This window comes from Schistocerca gregaria, chromosome 5 (assembly GCF_023897955.1).
Source record: "Schistocerca gregaria isolate iqSchGreg1 chromosome 5, iqSchGreg1.2, whole genome shotgun sequence".
NCBI classification, from domain to species: Eukaryota; Metazoa; Arthropoda; class Insecta; order Orthoptera; family Acrididae; genus Schistocerca; species Schistocerca gregaria.
Genome location: NC_064924.1, coordinates 637,199,420 through 637,218,592, shown reverse-complemented (window position 1 = coordinate 637,218,592; position 19,173 = coordinate 637,199,420). Strand labels below are relative to the sequence as shown.

At 41.9% G+C, this 19,173-nt stretch overlaps 1 protein-coding gene across 11 annotated transcripts in view; it reads left to right on the top strand.

Moving 5' to 3' along the window:
* Nucleotides 1-19,173, top strand: part of LOC126272429 (homer protein homolog 2) — an 807,523-nt gene that overhangs the window by 727,839 nt on the left and 60,511 nt on the right. For 7 of the 11 annotated variants that reach the window (XM_049975295.1, XM_049975288.1, XM_049975291.1 and 4 more), the window contains 3 exons: nucleotides 7,873-8,027; nucleotides 8,128-8,395; nucleotides 17,284-17,429. In XM_049975295.1, the coding sequence (XP_049831252.1) occupies nucleotides 7,873-8,027; nucleotides 8,128-8,395; nucleotides 17,284-17,429 (569 nt within the window). The remainder of the gene's footprint in view (nucleotides 1-7,872; nucleotides 8,028-8,127; nucleotides 8,396-17,283; nucleotides 17,430-19,173) is intronic. The other 4 variants (XM_049975297.1, XM_049975289.1, XM_049975296.1 and 1 more) reach the window with 1 other exon arrangement.

Sequence of the window (19,173 nt, the reverse complement as noted above, 5' to 3'; positions counted from 1 at the left end):
GATGCGAGAGGCGACCTTAACTTCTGCTCCGTGCTGCAGATTGATGCTGCGGATAAAGACATCAATTGCACACTCCTAAGGTCCTTCAAGAAGGTTGTCGTTGCGGGTTGCGTCCCAATCAAGGGTATAATTTTTGAATGAGACGATTCTTATGCGGCCGGCAAATCGGTTAAAAACTTGGCCTTTCTTTTGGCTGTGACTGGACAGTATGTCACAGTAGTAACTAACAATACGACTGTCGGAAGGTATTTTGCCTGGGTTTCAAATCTGACATTTGTATCTCCAGCGAATTTCAGTCATGCCACATTCAACAGAAAAGTGTCAGACCAGGTGTAAATTCGACCCGCATCGCCGTCATTTTGCAAAGTGGTTTCCACATGATCAGTGGGCTTTCCAGAGAGAGAGGGAATGCAGTTGACTATGGAAAAACTACTGGCAGTCGTAGACGTGGTAGGCGCGACAGTAGCCGACCTACGTTAGACTGCCCCAGCTTCACCGAGGGGAGCTCCGACATTGAAATCCATCTTTATCAGGGTTTCCATAGTGGCTTCTCCTACTTGGTTTTCGCAGTTCAGCATTTTTCTCCTCCAACTCTTTGTGTTTGACCGTAGCCTCAGTAAGTCTTTGGTGCAAGGAATCAGTAATGTCTTTATCCTCATTCTCTAACGTGGTTTCACCTCGAGGTAGGGTTTTCGGACACATGGTTTCAACAAATGGCCCTGCAGTGTACAGTAATGAATCAGAATAGCACAGGAAGTACAACAGTCTTACTTGGCAAAGGCTCTATACTTTTTCAGGGTGCTAGGCGGCTTGTACATTGACCGGCGACAGGATGCAAAAGCAGAAGCTGGCGACACATTAACTGCTTCGCATGAAGACTGTGGTGTTGACGAATGATGACCTCAGAAGTTGGGTAGTTCAGTCACACATGCACATGTGCACCGGAGGTTCCACGCTGGGGATGTGCGGCGTAGCAGGAATGGGGTTTACGCGCTTCACAGCGCTGGCTTAAGCCGACGGTACACGAACCGTGTAGCCAAAAGTTGAGCATGTCGAGTTTCTGTTTCTGAAGTCATAGCGTGGAATAGCACGTAGGGAAGTCTTTCCGAACGTGCAGAGGAATATCTGACATGTCAGATATTCTGAACGTGCGACTGAACGTTGACCGATGAGATGGCAGGACGCCAGCTACGTCACATGCACATCATTTCCCTTCGGTGCAGAATCGTGAGGGGCCATATTGGCTTAGAGGTGAAGCCCGTATACCGTTTCTGAGCACCAGCAAACTGGTGAGCACTCGGAAACCCTCCGTTAATTGTATGGTACGTTGTAATAAAATTACAAGAAATGTCATATTTGTTGTAAAATAATTTTTGTAACTTAAATATTACGAGAGTAGGCCATTTGAAATCAGCAGCATGTTGAAGATCCATTAAAACTGCATTGTTGTTGGTACAATTTGTTATAATTAAATTTCAATTAGTATTATATCTTTCAGGAAATCATAACAAGCTAGATCCGGTCTCTTACCACATACGGTCACGGCAGTGTAGCGAGTAGCGTTACCGTTGCAAAACGAACATATCAAGAGTTGTTGGTTCTCATCCCACTAAACACATATCTATCTTTCGAATCTTTGCTTTTTTAATAGGTTCTGATACTTTCTTATTAGTTCAATATAAGTGTATACTATAATATTCGATGTAACGTAAATATAAGGGGGCTCTTTTTGAGGGGTGAGTTCGTTCGATTGCCTTCACCTTGTTTGATTGGCTTAATCTTACAGGACACCTTGCACTACTTGCAGCGGGATATTTTGCAGTGTTTTTCTTTTAAGTTTTGTAATTTACATGTAGAGATTCTGCTACTGAGTGGGAACAGTGATCAGATAATAATAACCTTAGGCTTTTACTAAAAAGTGAGAATGATGAAATAATTTTTATCTGGTGTGAACTACTTACTAACTGACTGCACATGGTACTTCCCCTTTTGTCTTAGACAGAACAACCTGACTAACATATGGACAAGGGAGAAAAGTGCGTTCTAATAGAGCTAATAGGGGAATTTTACGCCCGTCCACTATGTAAACAGTGTGACCTGCGAGCCAGATACAGCCGACAACTGCCGCCCGCTGCATTGCAATCGCGCATACCACATTGGGGCCCACGTACCGTGTGCACAAGTCGCCTCGTTTCTGAGCGTTCAGCAGCACATTGAATTCGGCACGCTCAATGTTGACGTTCGACAGCACAGCCCGTGTGCCGACGGCTTTACCCTGAGCCAGAGGCCGCACCAAAAAGTTCTGCCGTGCGCTCGTCCATCGTTAACACGTAAGTTACTGCTGGCAGCCGACTGCAAAAGCAGCACTACTCTGGACCGGATGCTGAGATGTATCCCACTTTGACACCAGATTTGTTCAGGTGGACACGAGTGGAGAGGGTTTGGCATCTAGAGTTAGGGGATCAAAAAAACAAGGTATTTGCTGCAAAAAACTTACCCCTGAAGAGGTTTTGTACTGAATGTGGATATACGTTGGTGCTTAGTGAAGGGGCGAGGAAACTGAGGGAACTCGAAGTGCAGCTCACGAAAATCTGTCATGGCACAGGAGAGTGGAACAGGAGTATGTTAATAAACAGGACTAGTGCCAACGGACAATAGAGAGCTGAGCTTCTGCGCAGTTACTTGCGCCTCTGCGCCAAGAGCAAAACGTAATTCATCCCGCGCCACCCCATTGGCGGAGGCAGTTGAACAAAGTTCACTGAAGGCATCCCTTCTTCATCAACCCTCCCTGTGAGAAGCCTAACATATTAGTATCCCACGCTGAAGGCGTGATACTGTGATGGCTGCCCAGTGTCCAAGCTACCTGACCTCTCAGTAGGAGAAAAAGAAAAAATAAAATATTTTATCGAGAATTGTTCAAGTCAATTCTCTCTAATACTGGAAGACAGGGGAGGGGCGGCATCGTCACAGCCACCTGCAGCTCTTCTGCACGTAACTTTACCATGATAGATACCTGTTTTTGTGTTGGTAATAAAACTATCAGATCTTGTTCTCTTTTTCCTTATCTTTCTACCAACTGCCAGTTCCCAACCACCCTCCTCCCCTCTCTCTCCTTTGATCCTGTTAAATTCCTTCCTTACTTCCTACAACTGTACCTGAAGGGGATGGTTTCCTTTTCTATTCCCCAATCAAAATGTCCCTCCTACTGCATACACCGCAGTTCCAGGACAGGACAGCGCCTCTTCTGTTTCCCATATGTCCTCTGCTGCATCCCCCACCTTCACCCGCCAATAATTGAGCTGAAATTGTCAATAAACTTTTTCTTGTTAATATGTCGTGTAATTTGTAGTCACTATGACTGTGTTGATTGGGGCCATGACTGCTAGCAAGATTTCACACAACATTATGGAATCTTTGAGCATAATGCAAAGAACCATTTCAATATAGCACATACGTAATGTTTAGGGGGTTATAGGGACCACACAACTATAATAAATATTTATATGTTGGCTACAAAACAAACTTTCTTGCAAATATATTGCATGTATTATTGTACAATGCATATCAGATTTCATGAGATGCGTGATGCTGGGCCTAACAAAACAGGTCCAATTATGTGGCATCACAGGCACCAAATTAATGTAATGATGTAAACACACTCAAAGATTTTTGTTCCCAGGAGCAAATGGATGATGCCCACCAGAAGCAAGGCTTGGTGGTATGTTGAATGTATGGAAAACATACTCCCAAAACCCACCCACCACAACTACTGTCCTTTTGCATCTCTGAATTTTGGCTTTAAAGAGGGAAAAGGCTTTCAGGGGTGGTAGGCTGTACAGATTAGGAAATGAGACACTTAAAGTAGTAAAGGAGTTTTGCTATTTGGGGAGCAAAATAACTGATGATGGTCAAACTAGAGAGGATATAAAATGTAGACTGGCAATGGCAAGGGAAGCGTTTCTGAAGAAGAGAAATTTGTTAACATCGAGCATAGATTGAAGTGTCAGGAAGTCGTTTCTGAAAGTATTTGTATGGAGTGTTGCCATGTATGGAAGTGAAACATGGACGATAAATAGTTTGGACAAGAAGAGAATAGAAGCTTTCGAAATGTGGTGCTACAGATGAATGCTGAAGATTAGATGGGTGGATCACATAACTAATGAGGAAGTATTGAATAGGATTGGGGAGAAGAGAAGTTTGTGGCACAATTTGACCAGAAGAAGGGATCGGTTGGTAGGACATGTTCTGAGACATCAAGGGATCACCAATTTAGTATTGGAGGGCAGCGTGGAGGGTAAAAATCGTAGAGGGAGACCAAGAGATGACTACACTAAGCAGATTCAGAAGGATGTGGGTTGCAGTAGGTACTGGGAGATGAAGAAGCTTGCACAGGATAGAGTAGCATGGAGAGCTGCATCAAACCAGTCTCAGGACTGAAGACCACAACAAACAAGGCTCTACAGCCATATCATTCTTACCTCACAGCCATTGTCCACATGTTCTGAACATTTGAGTGTATACTAACTTCAAACTCAGTGCCTCCCTCACGCCTGAACAGTTCCACGTGCTGATAGTGGACTCCACCCTCTGCCTGTCATTCATTTAATTGGTTGTTACCAAAAATGCAAAAAAGCCCTTAAACAGCACATACATCCATACCATGAAGCATAGATACACAATGAACTGACGAACAAAGGAAATCCTGAAAATAAGTCACAATGCTCGGAAATGGCATCAAGACCATCGTACAATTAGAAATGTCATTTCAGAAGAAGGCACAACTTCAGGCTGGCTGATACAGTGTCTCCAAATCACCCATGGTCAGAAACATCCCCCCCCCCCCTGTGCTCTCAACTAGAGCAGATTTGCAAATGGCCACATGTTGGATCTCCTGTGCTAGTAACATAGTATCAAAACACATTACTGTACAAAAATTTCCAGTACAGCCTTAACACTTACTAGTTGACAGCCTGTCTACATTAATCATTAGAGGAAAAGATGAGAGGAATTCTGATGTGTCTGCCGACAGGTGGCATCGGATAGATGATCCAGTAGTGGAGACAGTCCTTAAACAGGTATACCATCTCCAGCCCACATTTTACATGGGCATGTCTTCTACATGGAGGATGCCATGTCGCCACAAATTGTTCAGGATATATTAGCAAAATCTCCCCTGCCCCCTCCCCCCAAAATGGTAGGACACAAAAGCCAACTATTTTTCAGTATCTTTCACCCTTTTAGAATCTTAACAACAAGGTTTGGAGGCAGTGAGACCCTCTGAAGCCTTCCTTAAGACATTTGACAATAGGGCAATAGACATGGCGAAATTTAGCAGTACTGTTTTCATTAACTTATTGTTTTATGAGTTTGTGAGTGGAAGGTAGCATTTCCAAGTGGCGCTGATGAATGCCTTTCCTTTTCCCCTTCATTGCTCAGTAGTGTATTTACAGTAGGCTCATATCTCTGAATACCAAAGTGTAACTTCATGAAGCCATAAGCATCATGGTTGTTGGTTCTGATTGTTGTTGAAACTTTATGGGAGACTTGGCTGCAATCTGCGAACAGGTGGAAGCAGCTTTTGCCACTGTTGACTGGCTTCATTTGGCCAGTGTGAACTGCATTGGGTGGTGGAATGGCAGGATGATCTCCTGCTGTCATGGAGTTTGCCACCCTCTTACACAGAGAACCCTGTTAGTTGGTGGGTTGTGTTCATATCTGGATATTTCTTGAGGATTGTCATATATTTCTAATGACTGGAAGGCTAGCAACATACATCTAATGACATGGTTTAAGCAGCTGCCTGCTATTTATAGTAATAAGACACAGCCAGCAGGCTTTGCTTCTCTTTCTCAAGCAGCAATCTTTTCTTGTTACAGTTTGAGCATTCACAGAGGAGAAAAGAGTGGGTGTTAGTTGTAGAGTGTTCGACTGTTAGGAGCGTGATAGCACCTCTTAGGGAAACAGTGTATAAGGAGAGGAAGGTAACGCAATATGTAACTCGGTGTGTATCCTAGGAGGAATCTTCTGTCAGGTGAAGGAGGTCATCCCAGTAGCAGTTCAAAGCACAGGTTGCTGCCAATTGTCAGAGCTTTCAGTGGTGCCAATGACTTATGCCCCTGTGAACTGGTACTAATTCTGACTTTCTCGAAACTGGTCAAAGAGGTGGAAGATTGCTAGCGTCACTCATGGGTTCTCAAGATATATGGCGATCTGAAACAACATTTTTGATGAGTGATGGGATCTATTCATCTGATCTGAGTATAATATCAAAGGCTAAAACCTTGTCAGTTCTATGATGATGAGCTCTGCTACGGATTTCTCTACCTGCACCAAAAGATAGAGTTCCAGTGGGTGGCCATGGATAGGCCAAGTAGGTGCTGCAGACTAGAAAACATCAACAACAGTCAGAGAGTAAATGTAACAGCAGCATTTTTTTTAAATACATATATTACATGACATTGTGAGATCTCCAGAAAGGCACACATCTCTGAAACCAATTATTAGAACCAATTGAATTTTAAATGTGGAGGGAAAATTGAAATATCAGTTGTCAATTACCAAAGCAAAGTCCCAGAATCCACTTCTCTCTAAGGAAACAGTCTCTCACGTAAAACTAGGAACTGAGGGTTCATTGAAGGCTCAGGCAAAAGTATGGAAACTTTCAATAGCACCTATGACAGCTTTTCTGCTGGGTAAAGAAATGGAACAGTTGGCAGCATACGTTCTTCTAAAACGTTAGTATATTCCGCTCTCGTCCACCAATTTTCTCACTTCAGCTGCAGTCTTCCACCTCCAAACAGTCAAAGTTATCCATCCCCTATTACTCTATTGTCACAGCATATAGGCTATTTGCTGTGACATTAGTGTAATACTGCAAGTGTCACTGGGTCCTTGTCCTCGTGTCAGGCTGTGCTACCGAGCCCCATAAATCTGACAGCTGGGAGGCTCTGGAGACAAAATGACATACATGCTTCCTGATGGACAAATGTACTGGCGTCTTTCTTTGCAGGCTTTCAATGACGGAAACTAGCAGTGAATAGGGCAGTGGTGGACAGCAACTACAACCACTGCAAGGTGTACAGAGGACTGTGCCCATTCCTGAAGTGGATGCGAATGGAGTCTCGATGCTGGCATCTAAAATGGCTCTGCCTTGGCCTCTGTAGTTACTTTAGGTCTTCCCGATTTCTGGTAAACACACAGATTTCCTTTGTTCTCCTCTTAATACCTTTTAATCTCATTTTTTGCAGTAATGTGGGCGGTGGTGGAAGATTAGTCTACTTCATTGTTTTGGAGACTTCTGAATGAATATACACACATTTCTGCTGTTATGCTAACTGTGAGCATAAGAACAGAATTGTGTGTATATTCATTCAGAAGCCTCCAAAAAGCTTTTGTGTGGGGGAGGGTGGAGGGAGGAGGAGGGGGGGGGGAGAGAGAGAGAGAGAGAGAGAGAGAGAGAGAGAGAGAGAGAGAGAGAGAGAGAGAGAGAGAATAAAAGTTTATAAATTAGGTACATATGCAACATATAAGGTTGTTGCAGAAAGTACATCATTTATGTATTGGCTCCCATCTTAATGAAGATAAAATATGGTCCTCTTAAATTAAAACAAAAAATAATAACTTCCAGCTCTGCTGAACACAATTTTATTTGAAGTGAAGGAAAAGAAATAGTCTTGAACAATTATCTATTGGGCAGGATTTGAAAGAAATCTCAAGTCGTCCTTACCTCATTTAAATTTGGATCAAATAATAGCTCTTTTAAACTGTCACCCTTCCAGATTAGGAACTGAATCCTGATGCTACATGTAATTTTTCTAATTACAAAGCTAGGCATTGGAAAGTTTGTGATCGTGTCAACACTTTATTTTTCAGTTCATCGAGAAGTTTCAGGAGGTGAAAGATGCGACTCGTCTGGCAGCAACCAAAGCTCTGGCCAACGGTGCTGCAACAGGTGCGACACCTGTCACCTCTGCCAACGCGTCCCCCGTCACTGCCAGGGCCTGCGCCACAGCCTCCGCTGCTGCCGGGTGCGTAACACTAGTTGTCACGTGAAGCAGCATGCTCTCCATGTTAAAGGAACATGAGCTGTGGATTGTGACTGGAGCCCATTCCTTAACACGGCTGCAGGTCCCACGCTCACCCTATCGGGGACGGCCCGCTGCTGGAACCGCCGGCCTCCTCCAACCCTGGGCCTGGATCCGCAGTCAACTCCGTGGCGGTTGCAGCACCGCCGGGCACGGTAGTGGCTGCTGCGCCCTCGTCGGGACCGGTGAACAGTGGCCACAACCAGAGCCACAACCAGAGTCACAACCAGAACCAGAACCAGAACCAGGTGGGCGACACCAAGAGCCACCAGCGCACCCAGTCCCTGCCGGGGGGCGGCGGCGCCCTGCAGGTCAGCGCCTGCTACCTCTCTTCTTCCTGCTGGCCAACTGCGCGCACCCAACTACTGCTTCATTTCTTCTTCTTCCTGTCATCTTGTCGTTGTTATTACTACTACTACTACTACTTCTACTTCTACTTCTTTAATGCCTGTGTTAACGTTTCCTTAATTCAGTCTGTACTGTTCCTCATTTTCTCTGGCTTTGTAAATTCTATATGTAGTATATTGTTCATAAAAGTGTTTATGCCTCTTATTATAAATTCTCTTGTGCTCTTATTTTGCACATCTCTTAACCTGTGAGCTGGTTTTTGCTAATGCCCTTTTCGAGGAATGTAGTAATTTTAATTTCTTGAGCCTGTTGGTATTCAGTTAAACTGTCCAGAAAAGACTAGCATCCTCTTTGGTAGCGACTCTCACATTTTCTCTATACTTTGGTAGATCTCATTGTTGTTTCATTTTGCAGATCTCTTTTGTAATTGTCACATCAACAATTTTTTGTCCAGTCTGGCTTCCGAGGTTCTCCATTCCGTCATTGTCAAGCAGTTGTGTGTGTACATACATTCTGGTTGTGTGACTGTAGTATAGAGCTGCAGGTTTTTATTTCTAGAAATGCTTATCCTGCAATAAGTATTAGATTGTATGTTCTTCTCACTTTACTAATTTATACATCTACTACAAACATTTCTGACATGCTTTGTTGTGTACTTTCCCTGTGCTATTTGCAGTAGCTGTTTCTAGTATGCATACTGTGTGTGTGTGTGTGTGTGTGTGTGTGTGTGTGTGTGTGTGTGTGTGTGTGTGTGTACATACATATGCATTTTTTAAAGACTGTTTTGTGTGTTTTGTGGCTGTATCAAAACATTTATATCTTTCATTAAAGACTTCTTCTTTTCACATTTTTTTGGTAGACCCTTGAATATGCCACTTCTGCATGTCTGTTATTTTTGGTTGCAAACAGCAGCAAATGTATTATTATTCAGTTGTTACAGTATTGATTTCTACAAAATAACTGTGTGTGCGCGTGCATGTCTGTAACCACTAATAAAGGTCTATTTAATGTTCTCCAGTTCTATAATAATTGCATGTTTGTCAGTTAATAAGACGGGATCTGAAATATGTCCTGTAACATAGTACAGAGTTTAATTAATCAAGCTTTTAGAGCCTGTGGTTCCTCCTTCAGGAAGAAGGGTTAAAGGGGAAGGAAGAGGGTTGGAAGAAAAGGACTAGAGAGGTCTAGGAAAAGGGGTAGATTGCGAAAAAGTCACCTAGAACCACGGGTCAGGGCAGACTTACCAGACTGGATGAGAAGGAAAGACTAATTTTTGGGGAAAGACTTCACTTCTCATCCCATCCAGTTAGTCTCCCCTGACCCGCAGTTCTTTTCCTACACCTCCCCACCTTCCTTTTCCTTCACCGCTCTTCCTTCCCCTTTAACCCTTCTACCTGAAGGAGGAGCCGCATGTTCTGAAAGCGTGCCTAATTATATGTTTCTTTTATATGCGTGTTCTGCTGCCACTTGGTGAGTAGATTTTTTATCTATCCAATTACATTATTTTGTCAAAAATTGATTGTTTTCTATTGTAGTACACAGTTTGTCACGTATGTTACTGATGTCAAATTTTTAATAAATATCTTAAAGCTGTCGAGTGCTAAGCACTGTTTAAGAGAAATGGTGAGTGAAAGATGAAGCCCAATAAAACTGTATAAAAATAGCTTTATTGTTAAATAAAATCAAAGTAATAAGCAAAATGGTGGTAGTTGCTCAAATTGCTAATCTGTGGAATCAGAATTTGCTGTTGGATTACAGTCAGTAGCGTGTTGCTCTATTCAGCACATTGTAACATGCTCAGATCATCCTTGGAATGCTGTCCACAATTGGGGTAGAAACATTGCTGCCAAAGTCTGTCACTGTTCGACAGCCATTCTGAAGTAGTTCAGTTTGTGAGTAGTGTTCCTGTAATGACACACTAAAAGTTTCAGCTGGCTCCAAGCATTCTCAGTTCAGTTGCATATGAGCAGTTACTGCGGGCCATTCCAGTCGCGGGATTCCTGCCTCCTGGAGGAAGACATTCATGAGATGGGTGCAGTATGCATGTGCATTGTAAGCTAGAGAGATTATCCTTTTACTGAAATGTTTACTTTAGAGCCATACAACAGGCTGGATAATGTAGCCATCTGCTTACCTTCTTTGGTGGTGTGGGGCAGCCAACAAACAAACATGGTGCTGGCCAAAAACTTGATTGATCCACATCTGTACTGAGTCCTTGGGCCTCCGTACCGGAGATATGTGTTGGTACCTGCATGCCTACACATTCTTCTATAACATTTGTCAGGCTTCAGACAAGTATTACATTCATCGGTGAAGAGAACCAGGCAACATTGATTCAGGTTCCTGTTAGTATGTGTTCCCTTGCCTTTCAAGAACCAAAATTGGTTATGCGGAGAGAATTGGGGTTGACATAGAATTTTTAGTTGCCTTGAAACAGGCAGCACACAGTTCTGTTGTATTCTCCTCGGACTACCGTAATTTTTAGGTCATGGTTATCAGCTGGTGTTTCTGCTATGGTGCACAGTGTCAGCTAGAAATGACCCTGTGAGGCATATTCACTGATGGCAAAGTGTACACAAGCCATATTCATGACTGGAGACGGAACTTATCCTGTGGAAATGCTCTGAGAAGTCAGATTAATGTTACCTCGTTCACACAGGTGACTGAATGTAGTGATTTACTGCTGTCAAGAATATTGAGCAAGAGGTTTCCACCAAGAAAATATGAACTGTGCAAGTCATGAGGATGGTGCAAACATTTTCTGAGTTGTTTCTGTGTGGTAACATTTGGCAGTCAACTATTTAGGCACATGCACATGTGTATTCAGTTTTCTAATATGTTTTGTCCGGTATTCTGTGTACAGAGTGATTCTGGTGGAATGTCACATAATTTGTGAGGTGATTCTAAATGTAAAAATAAACCAAATAAGTCATTGAACATGTGTACGAATTTAGATTGTTGCGGAACTGGAGTGGCTTGGAGACTACACACATCCAGGAATGAATATTAAGTCAAGAGTGAATATTACTTACCGAAACGCTGAGTTTGTATCGTCTTCAACCTGCTCCAGTTCTGCAACATTCGCCCTGAATCACCCTGTAAGTCACTTCCAAACAAGACTCAACAGTTGTTTGGTGATCTCCTATATAAAAAAGGAAGGGAGGGGGCTTTGAGGCAGTGCATGGAGATAACAATTGCTTTCAAGTCTACCAGGTATATTTATTTCAAAATTTCAGAATTAAAGAAGAAAGCAGTAGACTTCCATACATCAACACTAGTGAACCCGGCAATGCTTTGCAATTCTTAAATGTGTGAGGGAATGAATATACTTCCTAATCTGGGGTATGCTTGAGAATTATATCAGGATGCAAATTTTGGCTCCTCATTGGGACTTCACCCACTTTGTAGGTATGCAACTTGAAATTACAATAAATCAAAGGGAATATGGTAAACATACTCTTTTTGTTTAAAGGTTTTTTAAAAATTTTGTAAGCTGTAAAACTACAAAATTTCAGAATGTACAACATTTTTCAATTTTTGGGTACTTCGTGGTAAGAGTATGAACTGGTTTTCTGAAGTATTGGTCTGTAGAAGGGCAGCATACAATTGACCATGTGAAGAACACACTGATCATAGATAAATTTCCATTTCTTTGAATATATGACCTTGAGCCGTGTGTGTTGTTCCTGTAAACGAAACCTCAATTTCCCTGAATTGATTGATTGAGTACATCAGTTGGGGTTATTGGTGTATGAAGTATGAGACTGGCCTCACCAGCTGCTGCAACTATGAGGATAGTTACTTCAATGACTTCATTGTATATAGATTTAACCTGTGATGGGGTAGCAATACAAGGTTTCATGTAATTCATATTGCATACTAATATTCTAATCAAAGCAAAAGTCATACATAACAGGGGAACTATGTATATGGGAGGAAAAAAAATTGTCTAGTGGTTTAAGTGATTTGCTATCATAGTTGAAACCAACTGCAAGAAATATTATGAAATTGCACATTTGCACAACTTTCCTCTCTTGCAATAAGTTTTAACAGAAATCCTGCACATTAAAAAAAAAAAAAAAATAATAATAGACCCGATCATACTACATCTCAGGTGGTTCTAAAATGCTGTGTTATATTGTTGTTACATCTTAAAGTCTGTTAATTGTAAGTGCTTTTAGTAGCTAATGAAGATTATTTTCAGTATAAATATTCTAGAATGAGTAATGCTGTAATTTGTACTTACCTGCTATTTTACCCAAGGTCTTGTTGTTGGAGATATCCTGACATCTAAACTGTGCAGTTTGGTGGTGGTAACTTCATTAAATTAAGCATTCAGACATTAACTTTACCTCAGTCTTTGTAATTTAATCACAAAATAACTTTTGAATATATGCTTCTAGAGAATAAAACTTTGACTTTCACAGCATTGTTCAAACTCTGTACTCCTCTGCAATGTACTGCACATACTGGTTTGTGGGACGAAGCCACTGAAATGTAAATCTATTATTAATAGTGTGAACCAGTATGTGACATATTGACAACAGCATTTTAATTTAGTTACATTTACATATAATATCTAGACACACCATGACGTACGTGAAAAACATTATTACAATTTCCTTACTGAAACTTCATAAATCTGTGTTCCTTCATAATCAAAATTTACATACCAAATAAGTGCTTTTAACAATTAATTTTATAAAGTATTAATTTTGAGCAGAATTAAATAATAATTTCATGTCACCTATGACAATTCATATTAATTTATAAGAATTACTTTCTTCTATTTGTCTTGAAGATGGCAAATGTATTATTTGTTTACATAACGATACACTTGTTTTCATCAAGTTTGGCCAAAATACAACTATATGCAAGTACAAGGGGTGTTCAAAAAGTGATGCAATACATTTTTTTCCCCAGAAAGTGGGATGGTTTTATTCAGGATTTCAATACACCACATTATTTTGGCTGCAAAACCCTATTGTTCAACATAACCTTCATTCATTGCAATGGCCTTACACCCCTTACTCAGAGGGTCTGTATGCCCCCATGAGCCAATGTCTTGTTGCGTCAATAACCTCCCCATCATCCATATACTGCTTCTTGCAGAGTGCATCTGTCATTGGGTCAAACAGATGGAAGTCAGAAGGTGAGAGGGCCAGGCTCTAGAGTGGACAGGGAAGAACAGTCCAATGACGTTTCGTGAGCTCCTCTTGGGGTGCACAGACTTTTGTGATGCCTTGTGTTGTCATGGAGAAGGAGAAGTTTGTTTGCATTGTTGCAGCCTGTTCCGGCAACAAACACTCTGAAGTCATTTCTTCAGTTTCCTGAGGGTAGCACACTACACTTCTGAGCTGATCGTTGCACATCAAACAGAATAATCCTTTCAGAGTCCCACAAGACTATCCCCATGACTTTACTGGCTCAGGATATGGTTTTAAACTTTTTCTTTAGAGGAGAGGAGAGGTGGTGTGGCACTACTCCATGGATTGCTGTCTTGTTTCCGGTTTGAAGTGATGAACCCATGTTTAATTGTCTGTGATGACACTCAATTAAAAATTGTCTCATCAGCCTCATAATGTGCAGAAATTCTGCACAGATGTTCCTTCGTTGCTCTTTATGACCTTCTGTTAGACGGTGATGAATGTAGTGGGAACACTCTTCTGAATATCCCAACTGGTGGACAAGTGTGTCAGCACTACCAACAGAGACATCCAGTTGAGCAGCAAGGGGTTGGATTGTGATCCATCAATCACATTGAATAAGAGTGTGTGTGCATGTTTCAACATTGCTGGAGTCACAGCTGTGTGGGGCTGTGTCACACACGTAAATGGACAGGCTTGTGCGACCTTGCTGTGATGACAGATGCCTCACCCAGTGACTCACTGTGCTTTTGTTTGCTGCTAGATCTCTGTAGACTTTCTACAAGCACACATGAATATCTGTGATTTCCTGCCAAAAGAAACTTGCTGACAGCTCTGCTTGGAATGCACCTCCGTTTTAGACGCCATTTTGAAGGCTATGTATAGGCTGACATGTATTGGAACTTTATGAAGCTGTAGGAGCTGATGCATGAATGAATGTTCCCTGATGTCCCACAACAAATTCTGCATATTTTCAACTTAAATTGGCCGAGAAAAAAAGTGTCACAGTACTTCTTGAATGCCCCTCGTATATACATAATGGCATTGACTGGATCGGGTGATATAATAAACCACTGTACCACAGGTACTTTTTGGGCCTCGTGACCTGTTACATTACAACTTCCATTCATTCATTTATTCATCAATTGTGTTAATCATGAAGAAGAGCATGTGGCACGAATAAAATTATACATCGGTTGTCAGAAGCAGCCACAGCAGACTACTTGCAGAAAGAAAACTAACAAACAGTTTGAACTAATGCTCATCACATTGATATAAATTGTATAAAAATAATGGTGACCCCATAACTTTTTGCAGGACCCTGACTCCTTGATCCTTGGGCAGCTGTTCCCATTTCTGCTGCCAGGTATTTTTGCCAGCCTAATTTACCTACCAGTGTCCAGTGACTGCTTCCATGCTTTGCTCACTAAGCTACTTTGGTTTGCTTTAAAGTTGTTGTCAGTAATTTGAATTTATCAAATGGCTCGGAGCACTATGAGACTTAACTTCGGAGGTCATCAGTCCCTAGAACTTAGAACTACTTAAACCTAACTAACCTAAGGACATCACACACATCCATGCCCGAGTCAGCATTCGAACCTACGACCGTAGTGGTCATGCGGTTCCAGACTGTAGCGCCGGCTGAATTTATGCCATTTCTTTTATAGAGAAATGTTGATATGAAAGAGTATGATCTCACAACATTTTGCTGTAATATTCTGAACTGTGCTCCAGCACCAACAAGACCTACCCCTTTCTCTCTCTCTTTGAAGTGCTGTTTGTGCTCCAGTCACAACATGGCCACAGTTTAAACCATTTGGTTGATACAGCCAGAGTCGCATTTGTGAGAATATTTGACACATTCCAAGTGCCCAAGACTGAGCCAGTCTTCTGCTAGTATTCATATGCCTACAGAAATTAAGCACATAGTACAGCTGACTAAAGATAACATCAGTGTTGGAACACTTGGAATACGCCAAATCCCCTCACAAATCTGACACTGACTGTATTGGCCAGACCATTTAAATTGTTGCTATATGGTGGTTGGATGACAAGGTCCACTTCCAATAGTGTGTCTGTCTCGGTGGTGCAGCACTGCATGGAAAATGGTCATAAAATAACATTACAAGAGACGAAGATCATAGCCCACACTGCTCCACATTATGTAACATGATTAATTTTAAAAGTTTGTCCCTTTGAAAACACTGTTTAAGACCCCAAATTATTGATAGCCCTCCGCATCCCCCCCCTTCCCCCCCCCCCCCCCCCACCCCACCACCCTCCCACCCCAACCTTCCAGGAAATTTTGCATACAAGTGTTCCACTTGCTGAACATGGCGTCTGCAGTAAAATATGGTTGCACAGCTTACAAGGACTGTCCTAAATACTATAACATTCGCAGTGAGTGCCTTTTGTGTTAGCTGCCATTGCTCGTATTACACTGAAGTGCCAAAGACACTAATATAGGCATGCATATTCAAATACAGAGATACGTAAACAGGCAAAATATGGTGCTGCTCTCAGCAACACCTATATAAGCCAACAAGTGTCTGGCCCAGTTGTTAGATCGGTTACTGGTGCTACAATGTGCATAAGCGATAGGACACAGCATCGCTAAGGTAGCAATGCAGTGGGGGATATTCCCATATGACCATCTTGCAAGTCTACCATGAATGTTAGGAATCTTATAAAACATCAAATCTCCAACACTCCTGCGGCCAGAAAAAGATCCTGCGTGAACGGGACAAACGACGACTGAAGAGCATCATCCTGAAGTGCAACCCTTCCGCAAATTGCGGCAATATTTCAAAACTTGGCCATCAGCAAGCGTCAGCGTGTGAACCATTCAATGAAACATTGTCGATATAGGCTTTCGGAGCCAAAGGCCCACTCGTGTACCCTTTATGACTGCGTGACTCAAAGCTTTATGCTTCGCCTGAGCCCATCAACACTAACATTGGACTGTTGGTGACTGAAACATGTTGCCTGGTCAGAAGAGTGTCATTTCAAATTGTATGGAGAGGATGGACATGTATGGGTATGGAGACAACCTCGTGAATCCATGGACCCTGCATGTCAGCAGGGATCTGTTCAAGCTGACGGAAGCTCTATAATTTGTGTGCGGCATGTACAGTTGAGGTGATATGGGACCCCTGACAGTCTAAAAACAAATCTGAAAGGTGACATGTACATAAGCATCCTGTCTGCATCCATTCATGTTCATTATGAATTCCAGTGGACTTTGGAATTTCCAGCAGGACAATGCGACATGCCATATGTCCTGAACTGCTACAGAGTGGCTCCAGGAACACTCTTCTGAGTATAAACACTTCCATTGGCAACGAAACTCCCCAGACATGAACATTATTGAGCATATCTGGGATGCTTTGCAACGTGCTGTTCAGAAGAGATCTCCACCCCATCGTACTACGGATTTATGGACAGCCCTGTTGGATTCCCTACAGCACTACTTCAGACATTAGTAGAGTCCATGCCATGCCATGTTGTGGCACCTCTCCGTGCTTGCGGGGGCCCTACATGACATTGGGCAGGTGTAACAGTTTCTTTGGCTCTTCAGTGTATTTGTGTGTGTGTGTGTGTGTGTGTGTGTGTGGAAAAATTATGATTCAGTTTGGGTTTTAGATAATGATTGTTATTGAAATTATGAAATATATTTTAAGTAATTATAATCATGTATTTCACAGGCAGGAGAGAGCCCCAAACATCAGCCAAAGTCTGGAGATAAGAGCCCGGCTCCTGTGTCTGCAGCAACACCCGCCATTGCTAACCTGCCTCCAGAAGCACAACTTAAATATGAAAATGATAGGCTGAAACTTGCTCTAGCACAGAGGTAATACCAGAAGCAGCATATTTAACAGTTATCCTTTTTTAATATTGTTGTGTGCTCAGGAGACAATTCTTGCCACAGTGAGAGCAAAGAGGATAAGATTTAATAAATTAATGAATAAGTTTGAAGGTAGCAAACTCAGTATTTGGAGATAGGTATAGGTGGACATATGTATTTGTGGTGGGTCAAGCATGTTGATACTTTGTATGGGCTACCTGCCTCGTTCCGTGTAGTGGCGGAACATTTTGGAGAGAACTTGGAGAATGACCCGTGTAAAATTCTAATAGTACTGTCTTAATGGAGAATTTCTACCACATAATACCAAACTAACTTTTGGATTGGATCAAAGATTTCATTGAAGATAAAGCTCTTCACATTATTGTTAAGGGAGTGACAGTTTTACACATGCAACAAGCTTTGTGTGTACATCATGGGACTGTTACAGCCATTGGTGTTGTGGATGTATGGTAATGGGATAATGTTCGAAACAGCTACTATACCATATGCTACATTGTTCTCTCTCTTTTTGAGAGAGAGAGAGATAGAGAGAGAGAGAGAGAGAGAGAGAGAGAGAGAGAGAAATCACACAAATAGAAAATTAAAGTGAAGTGTATTAAATGCAAGAGCATCATGCAAATGATTGTCAAACTCCACTCCACTGACATACTCTAAAGGACAGGCGTTCTACATATATAATCTGTAAGCTATCTTACGATGTGTGTGGTGGGGGATATTTCTTCATGATCTCTGTCACTTCCCCCATTTCCTATTTCAGTTGCAAATGGTGGGCTTTGGTGGCTATGTTTAAATGTTAGTGAAGTTCTTTTTACTGTTATAACAGCTTTCTGTCATGGCTGTTAAAACACTTTCTGTCATTCCTATGCTTCACAGATTTACTCATCACTAATCGGTCTAAGGTGTATTGCACAGCACTGTTGGTTGAATCACGTTCATTGATACACTTCATTTTTTGCCTGTATATGGGTGTTTGTGATATTGACTGCCCAGATAATGTAAAGTATTGTTTCACTGAGGAAAAATAATTTTCTACTTTTCATATCATTACCACTAATACTTGGGCTATAACGGTGTTAGGGTCGTCAATCCTGTGTCCTGTGATAACAGTGTTGAAAAGTTTAGGCCTGTTTGTAACGAAGAGAAATTGACAAGCAGACGCAGCCACTCCAGGCTACTTCTGTGTGGTGTACTAACAACAAATTGACTATATTATAGAACAGTGAGACTTTAGACATGAGGGGCAAGTATAGAGGCTACCCCTTCCAACTTTTCTGTACGTGTCCCTCATTTGTGTTCTCGCCATTCTGTTAAGTTATCAGAAATCAAAGGCTTTATCTCAAATGCATGTGTATATCCAGCTGAACCTGGCAAACTGTGCTAGCAAACAATGCTGTCTGACACACGTGTAAGGTATGGGCAGAAATTAATGTCACTAGTTCTAATCTGACACAGTTATTGGTCAGAACAAGGTCTGGGAGGTTGTTAGCTTTCCAATGTGATCAACTCCAGGTTGCTTAGAGCTCCTGGTGTGTCCCTACCTAAACATCTGTTTGGTGGTGCAGTTCCATCCGGTTAGTGGTACATTACCAGTTGCAATATAGTATTCATTTGAACAATAAATCACAATAAAATTCTACATTAAACTTGGGAAGTATGTTATTGAAACATTTCCAATGGTTGAGCAGGCATTTGGAAATGAATGTCTGTCAAAACAGCAGGTGTTTCATTG